Source organism: Mirounga leonina, unplaced genomic scaffold (genome assembly GCF_011800145.1).
Source record: "Mirounga leonina isolate KUSES-001 unplaced genomic scaffold, KU_Mleo_1.0 Mir_82, whole genome shotgun sequence".
Taxonomy (NCBI): Eukaryota; Metazoa; Chordata; class Mammalia; order Carnivora; family Phocidae; genus Mirounga; species Mirounga leonina.
The window spans coordinates 10,866,841-10,877,957 of NW_023270825.1; the positions used below are offsets into that span (position 1 = coordinate 10,866,841).

Below are 11,117 nucleotides of genomic sequence, written 5' to 3' on the forward strand. Positions count from 1 at the left end.
CGCTGGCGATCCGGCGCGCCGGCGAGCCCCGCGGGCGGCGGGGGCGTGGGCGGCGGCGGCAGCCAGTGGCACGCCGCGCTGAGCGCCGCTCCCTCCGCCCGGGCGCCCGCCCCGGCCCGCCCCTCCCGGCAGGACTGCGCGCCCAGAGCCCCGTTCCGCGTCCCCGCCGCCGGAGGAGGTGCCCGCACGCTCGCGGCGCGCGCCGGGCCGCCACACTCGGCCTGTGGGCGATTTCCTCCGGCCCCGAGCTCCCCGCCCGAGGAGGAAGATGCAGACCTTTCTGAAAGGGAAGAGAGTTGGCTACTGGCTGAGCGAGAAGAAAATCAAAAAGCTGAATTTCCAGGCCTTCGCCGAGCTGTGCAGGTAAGGAGGGACGGGGCCCCGGCGCCCGGGGACCCCCCCCCCCGCCCCGGCCCGAGCCCGGTGCAACCTCAGCGGCTGCTTTGGGAGGCTGGAGCGTTCGGGAAGGAGCGGTGCGCGGGGACCTTGAGCTCGAGCGGCCAGGTGGTTGTGGTGGCCGCCGGCTGTGTTCGAGGGGAGCGGCGGCCGGGATGGGCGGTGTGGCATGGACTGGGGCTCTCAGGTGCACTGTGACCCCCGGCGGGGAAGCCCCCCGCTGCCCAGAGCGCGTTGGGGGCGCTGCTAAAGGTGGCAGAGGGACCTGGGAAGTCGGGGAGTCCACGCTGTCTGCCTCTGGCTGGAGGGCACTTTTGGACTGGAGTGTTTTTCTGCCTTCGTTCCCTTCGTGGAGAAGGGCGCCGCTGTTTGTATGTTTGCGGACCACCTACTGTATGCCCCGCGTGTGCAGCCCTTGAAGCTGTCGTCGCATGTCACCGGGTTAAGCCTGAGTGCGGCGAGTAGCAATACTTGGCACGTATGCGGTGATTTGCTGTCTCATTAGAGCCTCGCACCAGCCTCGAGAATTGACCCGGGTGGTGATTCTGGGCCACGTGTCTGAGAAGGGGGAGCGATCTGCAGAGAGGTGGGCTCCCCCCTCCCCCCCCGCCTGGGGTCCCACCGCTAGGGAGTGGCTGGTGCAGAGGAGGTGGGATAAATATATGCGGTGTAGAATGGCTTTCTTCTGACGCCCCCACTCCCAGTACCTCCCCCCGCCCCATGCTGGTGCTCAATGGAGGAGATTCATGGTGTTTTAATAAGATCACATTCCTAGTCTGTTACGGAAGCATCCAGTCTTGGGTCAGGTATACCTCACCTTGCTGTACAACTGTGGCTTTACCTCTGGGAAGCTGTTAGGTGAATCCTGTTCTTACGGAAAGCTTGAGAGAATCTGGCTCCCCAAGCCTTTTGCAAAGTCTAGGTGGAATCCTTTTGTTTTGCAGTGTCTCCTCTTGGTAGATTTGATTCTTGAAAATGTGTTCTACTTGCACTTTTGTCCCTGTTGGGTCCCCAGACATGTTGCAGAATTGAACAGCTGGGTTTCCTTATCTCCTGGTGCGGAGCAAGTGGTGGGTCTGAGCTGGTCACCTGCCGGCCTGTGGCATCTCTGTGCCCCTCGTGCCTATCCCGAGGGCCTGTTGCTCCTTTGCCCTGGGCAGACCCTCCAGGGGCTGTTCTCTCTGCAGCCAGAGGGGCACACCTTATATGAAACAGCTCCTGGCTCTGCATCCTTTGGCCTGGGGATGGAGTGTGGCTGCCATTTCTCAGGCTGGCTTCCTCAGGAGAAAGCAGGCTTTTTTTTTCATGGTCGGTAGGGCACGCCAAGCAGCCTGGGAATTCAGAAGGAGATCGGGAAATCAGGAGGAACTCACAGCTAGAACTTTGAAAATGGGTCCGAGGACTTCAGAACCTTAAAAAAGGATGCTTGAACGTGGCACTGCAGATAGACACACACACTTACGGAAAAAGTGCCCTAGACACAGGAGACATGTGGAGAAGCCCCTTTCACATATCTTTGAAGTCCCATGCTGGTGTGAGGTCCCCGAGCTCCTCCTGCAGTCATCTGAGTCCTGGGAAATCCCAGTTAATACCTTGCACCCTTCTCTACTAAGGTCTGTCTGTATTTGTGTCATCCCGTGTCTGCAGCTAAAGCATGCTTGTCATCTGGCTGGTATGTTTTGCTCGTTAATTAGGAGCCTCTTGCAAAACAGTTCCAGCCCAGACTCGGGGCTGGGTCCTGCTGCTGGACTTGCAGATTGCCTCTCCCTCCACATGGACTCCCCCTGCCTTTAAGCGGGGCTGGAGGGGCGTTCATGGCAAGCCCTGAAGTCAGCCATTCTGGGGAAAATCAGGCATGGAGGGTTAATTTCTCGGAAAAGGTTGTTGCCCTCAGTCTAGATACCTACTTCTGGCCAGAACATTGGCCTCAAAGAGAAGACAGAAAGCATCTGGGCCATTCTAGAACCTCAGGAAGCCCCACTTGTGTTTTCATTAGAGAAGCTCTAGATATTTTGTTGCTTAAGCTTAAGGAAAAGAAAACACCAAGAAAGAGTTTTTCTTCTTTTATTACTTTCAGGGCAGCGCCCCCTGGTGGCCACATTTCTAGACTGGGTGCAGAAAGCTCCCTTGACAGGATGGCCAGGGCCCTTTGCTGTTCTTGTGTTTGGTACGAATGTTGGTGTGATTTTTAGTGGCCCACGAGGTGACATTGTCCTGTTTTCGACGTTCACAATCTGGGGATGTAACGCTCCTGTTTTGTTGGATGATTGATTGCCCGTGACTTTCTCTGATGAGAAAGTCCAGAAATGTTTGAAAATGATATGAAGCTCTGCTCTGAATGTTTAGGGCAGTGTCAGCGCTAGAAAGGATGGCCTGAATAGACCAGATGAGTTGTTTAGTTGAATGTCAGGCCTTGTAAAAATCTTAGAGCAGGAAGGGATGTTGGGGATCATGTCATCCAGCTCCTTTGTTGTGCGGATGGGGAGACAGGCATGAGAGGGGCAGGTTCCATACTTCTGTTCCTTTTGTTGAACTTACAGAACGGGCCCAACCTGGTGACCCGGAGACCCCCACAGAAAGCCCTTTCTACCTGGGCACGCTCTTACCTTCACAGGGGTCCAGCTGCTGCCCTGTTGTCCTGGGGACATTTTTCTTTTTTTTTAGTTTTTCTTTCTTAATTTGAGATAGGGCAAGAGCGAGCAAGAGAGAGAGAGAGAGAGCATGAGCACGAGTGGCGGGGAGGGCAGAGGGAGAGGCAGAGGGAGAAGCAGGCTCTCCACTTAGCAGGGAGCCCTACGCAGGGCTCGATCCCAGGACCCTGGGATCATGACCCGAGCCGAAGGCAGACGCTCAACCAGCTGAGCCATCCAGGCGCCCCTGGAGACACTTTTCCTTGCAAAGCTGAGTCGTGCCCTTAGCAAGTGTGTAATGCCTTGTTCTGCCAGAGGGCATTGCACGTTTTTCGCGGCGGTAGGGGGTTGGCACGTGGGCCTGCCAGGCTATATGTCTGGTAGGCATGAGGTCCCACCCTTCACACCCCTGGGGCATCTTGATAGGACGGCCTTCTCTGACTAGTCAACAGATGGGCCTTTGACTCAGCTTGTTTTAGTGGCACCATTTGATCCTGTCGTCCCCCTCCGTGAGGGGGGCACAGGGATGCGGACGAGGCTCTGCTTGTGTTCTGTTTTTCTCCACCATCCTCCCTGCCCTTCTGCTAGTACTGGGCAGCCTCGCAGTTCCCTCACGCCCTCTCCTTGTGCCTTTTTCAAGATGCCCAGGAGGGACTTCCCAGGGGAAGCAAAGAAAGCAAGCTGGTGGCTGGAAATGTTGGGGAGGTTTTAAATTTTTAATTTTTTAAGTTCTCCACAGTGTCTTGTGTGGAAATGCTGGCTGCCCCCCCCCCCCCCGTTCCCTCTGTTAGTGTTTGCCGTCTTCCTTCTCCATTTCTTCCGCCTTTCACCCTTTTCTGTCCTGCAGCTGAACCTGTGCTGGGGGAGGTGGTGGAAAGTCATGGGGCTTCCTGAAGCATCTCGGTGGAAGATATGGGTGGCTCTCTGTCCGTCTTTACTGTTATGTTAGCTGCCTTTGTCATGCGGTCCTTTCGGGCACCTCGTCTCACTTCATGCCTCCAGCAGTCCAGGGACAGAGGGCTGGGGACACTGAGGCATGGGGCGTGGGAGGAAGAGACCCTCACAGCCCATCAGCTTTCCCGGGCCCAGTCCCGAGGCCTCTTCACTGGAGGACATGGCTTCCTTGTTAAGTCTCTTCTCTGCCCAGGTTAGGCTGGGGCTTCCAAAGCCTCCAAAAGCAGAAGAATGTCTGTGAGGTTCTCGTCCTAGAGAACCTTGCCGGCCAGCAGGACTGACGAGGCCTGCAGGAAATGTGTTTATGGAGCAATCTCAGACCACGATCTTGTCGTGGACTTTCCCACCAGTTCCCTCAGATGGAACTGGGCCGGGAGTCCTGAGCCTCAGGTTTACCGAACACCTTCTGGAGGCTTGGCCTGAGAGGCAAGCCAGTCCAGGGCAGCAGGGTGGAGCCCCTGCCCACGTGGAGCTGGGAGTGTGGCGTTCACAGTGACCCGGCCTGGGAAGCCTGCCGGGGGGGGGGGGGGGGGGGCTTGGGTGCCATCAGCCCTCCCCTCTCCTCATCCTACATTCCTTCCTTTAAAAGGGGGTGTCTAGAAGGTCCCTTTCTGCTGGGATGGCTTAGCATTCTGGGCTGGGAATTCCTACGGGAGATTCTTAGGGAGAGGAAGGAGCCTCTTTTCCAGGATGAAGTGATGCTGGTCTGTGGGTTGGTATTGCTCTCTGTCTTAATGTCTGGGTGAGCCCCATTTTGGGGGTGTAGGGGTGGGAGAGGGACTGACTGTGTGTTCTTTGCCCCAGTGTCCCCGAGACTGTCTAACTCAGCCTTGCAAAGAAACGCTTCTCCCTGCCTCCAAGGGAGAAAGCTGGACTTCCAGCGGGAGAAGCAGTCCATCTGCACAGTGCCGTCTGTTGGTCCCCAGCCTGGCTCCACAACAGACCACCTATGGGACCCTGGGCCCTCTGTGCCTCAGTTTCCCCTAGGCAAAGTGAGGATGTTTGCCATTGACAAGCTCGGGGTTGAGTGCACGAGAGGAGTCAGGACGCTGGGCGTGTGCGCGCCTGCGCCTCTGTCCACGGTGCTTGCCCCGGCTGGCGCTCCGGTGGCCGGCGGGCCCTGAGTGGGTGCCCACGGGTGCCTCCCCACTCCAGGATCTTTGGCATTTGTAGATCCGGTGTTCTCGGTCTGGGCCGTTTGTGAGGGACCCCGAGTTCCACGATGGGTGCTGCCCGGCCACCCTGCCGGGTGTGGGCTTTGTGGGGACGTCAGACCCAGCCAAGGCGCAGGGACGGTCCTGCTCTTTCGTACCGGCCCCGGGAGGCCTCGCCTGTTTAACACATGAGAACTTGAGAAAATCATCTGTTAACACACGATGGGCCTTCCGTTTCTTTTTTAAAGTTTGCAGATTCAAGAGGAGTTTGTGCTGGGTTTCCCGAAAATGCTGAGTCTTCAGGAGCAATTGTGTTATGATTATTATTAACTTCTATTGTTTCCTTTATCTTTGTGAATGCTTACTACATGCAGACGTTAAAAAAATAGCAGAGGACTGCAAGCACGCACTAAAAAGTCCGTTTCCTTCTTTTTTTTTTTAATAAAGATTTTATTTATTTATTTGACAGAGAGAGACACAGCGAGAGAGGGAACACAAGCAGGGGGAGTGGGAGAGGGAGAAGCAGGCTTCCCGCGGAGCAGGGAGCCCGATGTGGGTTCCATCCCAGGACCCCGGGATCACGACTCAAGCCAAAGGCAGATGCTTAACGACTGAGCCACCCAGGCGCCCCAGTCTGTTTCCTTGCTCCCGAGTTCCCGTCCCCCAGGGGCCACGGCCCCTGGCAGCCTCTCTCTGCGGTGTGCTGTGCAGATGGGCACACGCGTGTTCTGGCTGCGGCTCATTTCGTGGAACCCCGCGTCTTAGAGAAATAGCACATCTCTGCCTTATCAAGAGGCAGATCCCTGTCACTTGCCTCATTTCTTTACTGGCTCAGTGGTCCCGCTCTCCTCACGACAGAAGCATTTCTCCCCCGCTGGTTGGCCTCTGCCGCCCGGTGTAGACAGCGGGACAGCGAGTGCCCTGCCCCATGGCCTGGGAGTCGTGGCTCGATGAGGGAGTGCTGGGTCAAAGGGCACCAGCGGTTTACTTTTTCTGGGGAGCTCTGAAGCCGCTTGCAAAGAGATGGCGCTCCTCACAAGTGACAGCGAAGGGGAGGGCCTGTGACCCGCACCCTCCCCAGCGCAGCCCCGTGGCGGACGGTTTTGACCTTGGCCACACGCATGGGTGGGATGGGAGTGTAGATTTGCATTTCTCTTTGGACGGTGAGATTGATTCACGTTGTGGGGCTGACTGCATCAGGCAGGGACCGGTGTAGAGCTGGGCTCTCCTGGGCGCCGGGCTGGCACCTCCATTCCTAACCACCAGGCCGTCCTGCCTCTGCTGACCATGTCTCCCGTGTGGGTTGGCAGGCTTGGGGCGTTCGGCAAAGGCTTAAGTGAAGGGCCTCACGAGTGCAAGTCCTGAACAGTCGCAAGTAAATAGGGTTTCTGTTCCCACTCGTATTGTGAATTCAGCTGGTAAGCTAGCTTTTTCAAGGAATGTTCTGGTACCTCCTTTTTATTTTATTTTTTTTTAAAGAGAGAGCACAAGTAGGCAGAGCGGCAGGCAGAGGGAGAGGGAGAGGCAGGCTCCCTGCAGAGCAGGGAGCCCGATGCGGGGCTTGATCCCAGGACCCTGGGATCATGACATGAGCCAAAGGCTGATGCTTAACCTACTGAGCCACCCAGGTGCCCCTGGTACCTCCTTTTTATTTTTATTTTTTTAAAGATTTTTTATTTATTTATTTGACAGAGAGAGACACAGAGAGAGAGGGAACACAAGCAGGGGGAGTGGGAGAAGGAGAAGCAGGCTTCCCGCCGAGCAAGGAGCCCTATGCGGGGCTCGATCCCAGGACCCTGGGATCATGACCTGAGCCGAAGGCAGACACTTAACGACTGAGCCACCCAGGCGCCCTGGTACCTCCTTTTTTTTTTTTTTTTTAAAGATTTTATTTATTTATTTGACAGAGAGAGAGAGATAGCGAGAGAGGGAACACAAGCAGGGGGAGTAGGAGAGGGAGAAGCAGGCCTCCCGTGGAGCAGGGAGCCCGATGCGGGGCTCGATCCCAGGACCCTGGGATCATGACCTGAGCCGAAGGCAGACGCATAACGACTGAGCCACCCAGGCGCCCCCCGGTACCTCCTTTTTAAAAAGTAAGATTCGTCATCATTCAGGAGCTGCACACCTGCCCCTTCCCCTTCCTGCATGCATCAGGCGTCCCCCAGCCTTCCCCCCTCCACCGGCCCTCAGGAAGCTGGCCTGGGCATGTGCGGCCTTGCTTGGGGGAGAATGTGGGATGGACTCCCATCAGGGAGACCCAGGCCTGGTGGCGGAGCGGGGGTGTGTGGCTTCTCCAAGGTCACACAGCGAGATGTGGCGGGGGGCTCGTTTGCTCCAAGACCAGTTGCTCCGAGACCAGTGTGCCCCCCCCCTCCTCCAGAGGTACCACCAGGGTGCCTCTTAGAGCAGCCAGGCCATTCCCTGTTCGCCCGCTGCTTTGTCTTGCCTGCTGCAGGCCTCCCTCAGAGAGCGGCTGCCCTGTGGCCCGCACTTCCCCAGCTGGGCCTCACGGGCTGGTTTCTGTAGGCCCGTCATGGGGCCAGGCTGGGGATTGTGACAGCTTCCCGGGACTGTTCCCTCCCCCTCCCCTGCTTTTAGGGCTCAGAGGGTGGATCTGTCACTGCCTGTGGGGATTTGAGAATCGCTCCCATGAGGAAGTCCCTGGCCCACCCTGGGTGGCCAGAAACTACCCCACCCTGTGGGTCAGCCCCCTGGCAGAGCCTGCTGCTAAGCCATCGAATGCCCCTGGAGGTGGACTCAGGACACACAGTCAGGTGGAGGTCCCTCCCAGACAGCTTCTGAGAGGTGCCTGTGATTTCCCTCTCTCTCAGAATCTTCAGCCCCTAGCAGGTGTGTTCTCTCTCTCTGGACTTGAGCTCATTGCTCATTGTCTTTGAGAGCCGTTTTACAGAGGTGGGAGGTGGAGACCTGCAGTTGTGTTCACTGCTGAAACCAGGGCTTCCGACAGCATGCGTAGTAGGAGCCCAAAAGAGTATCTCTTAGTGGAGGGAGGAACTGACTGGTGGGTTTTGGAAGCTTTTTCCACATCCCTGTGGCTCAGCCAAAAGCTGCTGGTGGCTCTGGAGTGCTCTGGGCCCGGAAGGAAACCGTGGGGTGGGGAGAGATGGGGGGGGGGGGTCAAGTCCAGGCCAGGTTGGGGCCCCTGGGCTTCATTCCTTCATTCTTTTTTCTACTTAGCATATCCTGAGCAGGCACCTGGCCGGCCCGTGCTGCAGGCCGGTCCCTGTCCTCAGGCACCCACATGCCTGCTGGGGTTCAGTTAGCACACAGACGCACTTAAATGCCGCACCGTGTAGTTAGTCCTGGGAAGCCTGTGAACAGGGGAGAGCCGTGGCAGGGTGGCTGCAGCCACTTGAGCACCATGTGGTCAGAGGAGGCCTCTCTGCGGAGGTGACATTTAACCAAAGAGGCTGAGAGCCGTTTCTTCTGGGAGCCGAATGAGCTACAGGGTGGGCGTTGTCTGCTGCTGAGAAGCCACATGCCCTCGCCTGCCTCTTTTGTAGCCCTGGGTTCCGTGTGGACTGTGGGCAGCTGTTTAGGGAGGGGCTGGCTGGTTTCCACTTTAGACAGGTGGTCAAAGAAGGCAGTAGAGTGTCCTTGGTATCTTTGTTCGCTGGCAGTGTGATGGGGGGCCAGGTGGGTGGCTGGGTCTCGCACCTGAGGCTGCAGCCATGCTCTGGGGGCCCTGGAGGCTACATGCTCCCTTCTGGTCTGGCCCAGTCTAGCCTTTGTGTTCAGGAAGGAGCCCTTGTGAGCCTTGCGGGTGGGGGAGGGTGGGGATCCTACAGCCCTGGGGGGTAGGCCCTAGGCCAGCTGGCCTTTGCCCTTTCCCAAATCTCAGGTGAGGCCTCCAGGTGGGGTCTAGGGGTGGGGGAGGGAAGCCACCCCAGCTTCCTCTTTTTAACAGACCTTTACCTTCCTCCAGGCCAGTGTTTGCAAACTGTCCTTTCCCAAAGTATGTTACTAGGGCCTCACCCCAGAACTGTCAGGCATCTTTAATGCCGAGTTTAACAGGCGAGAAGTGGTCCCTGGGGGTCGGGGCCTCTCCAGGAGGGCATCCGGATGTAAAGGTTCCCAGGCCAGTCTGTCCTGGGAGCTCAGGTTGCTCAGGTTGGGCAATCCTCTCTCCTCTTTTCTTGCCTCTGGCTGCTGGCTTGCAGTGGCTTACAGGTGGGTCCTGAGGCTGGACAGGAACTCGTTTTTGCACAGGAGACAGTCCTGGGGATATCACATCCTGAGGATGTCACACGGGTCGTCAGCCAGGGCTGGGAATGGGGGCGGCGGCCTAGCCCGCGAGGCTCCACTTTGCAATTTCCTCCGCACACCTGTTGGCTTCGCGTCAGAGGTCTTGGAGCCTGAGCCATGAAGCTGGGACTTGGGGCTCGTCCATGCGGCCCTCCATGTTTCTGGAAGGCTGTGGTGATGGTCCCCCACCCCCATCCCCAAATCGGTGGCTCACGTCAGAGCGGAGCGAGAACCTACCATGGGTCAGGAAATATGCCCTCCCAGGTGGGAGGCGTGTCTCCGTGTGCCAGATGGGAACGCTGAGGCCCGGGGAGAGGCGACGCGACCTGCCTGGTCACCCAGCTGCGAGTGGCAGAGCTGGGAGTCACCCTGGTGGCTAGTTGACTCCTGAAACCATGCTGTGTCTACCCTGCCTGGTGGCCTTCGCCTCCATCTGGAACGTAGCATCCGGGGACGGTTGGCTTGATAACCATTTCAGAAGCGAATCAGGGTGTTCTTTTCTGAGCATTCTCTGTGGACGGTTACTGGGCCCAGAGGGTCAGTTGGCGGCGGGGAGGGCAGTGAACTTGGAGCGCAAGACTTGCCCAACTAGCTGTAGGTGACTGGACAAGTGTCCCGGAGCCTCTGCGCCTCTGTCAGGTGGGCCTGATACAGCCGCCTCGGGCTAGTGAGCATGGCAGGTGCATCAGGAATGATGGATTCCCCCTTCTCCCCAGGAGGCCACCGCCCCGGCCCTCCTGCCTGTCCAAGCTGGGGCCTGCGGCCTCTGACGTATTCCGGTGGGAGCCCCCAGCCTGGGGCCGACAGGTAGCCTCCCTGCCTCCCTTCCTGATCCTCTTCTGGTGTGGGGGTTCTGCAGCGTCAGTGACGAGGACATGCCGCCTTCCTCCCCGCTCACTGCTTCTGGAGAGGGCCCGGGGGTGGGGGTAGGTGGGTGCAGAGGGTTTGGCTTTCATTTCTGCCTTCCACCCTATTTCCATCCGGCAGCGGAGGGCTGGGGTGTGGAGGTGAGGAAACATCTGGGCCCCACCGTGGGCTGTTCATGCCGGTTCCTGGGCTGCCTTCCCCCCCACCCCCGCCAGAATGTCTGGGGTGGGCTCAGCCATCTTCTTTTAGAAAAGCACCCCATTCATTGCTTCAAGCAGCCACAGGACATGTATTTATTGAGTGCTTCCTGCAGGCTGGCCGGTCTTGGGTTGTAGGGACCCATAGAGCCGTGAGCCCTGCAGAGTCCCCTCTGTCCCCAGGGACAGCCCCAGCCCTTCTAGGGAATGTTTGCTGGGCTGTGCCCCTAAGAGGGGAGGGTGGTACAGGGAGTACAGGTTGTGCGGGGTTCTCTTCTGTCCTCCCAGGGCTGTGAGGGACCCTTGGAGAGGAGAGAAGGAGTATGTTGGCATGTGGGAGGTGGTGTGTGTGAGTCCCAGGTACCCATCCTGGAAGGACTGGCTCCTGCCCTCTTTAGGATCCTGGGTGTTTTTGTGAGGAATATTCAGTGCTGTGGGACTGTTGGTTTCCTCTCTGGTCTCTTATTTTTTATTTAAAATTTTTTTAAATTTTATTTATTTATTTTTTAAAGTACTCTCTCCCCCAACGTGGAGCTTGAACTCACAACCCTGAGATCAAGAGTCTTAACGCTCTAGGGGCGCCTGGGTGGCTCAGTTGGTTAAGCGACTGCCTTCGGCTCAGGTCATGATCCTGGAGTCCCTGGATCGAGTCC

At 57.6% G+C, this 11,117-nt stretch overlaps 1 protein-coding gene across 1 annotated transcript in view; it reads left to right on the forward strand.

The window, feature by feature from the left end:
- The window catches only part of ITPK1 (inositol-tetrakisphosphate 1-kinase), a 170,093-nt gene that overhangs the window by 649 nt on the left and 158,327 nt on the right, over positions 1 to 11,117 (forward strand). Inside the window, exon 2 of the mRNA XM_034993014.1 lies at positions 133 to 363. Within this exon, the coding sequence (XP_034848905.1) occupies positions 269 to 363 (95 nt within the window). The 5' untranslated portion in view covers positions 133 to 268. The remainder of the gene's footprint in view (positions 1 to 132; positions 364 to 11,117) is intronic.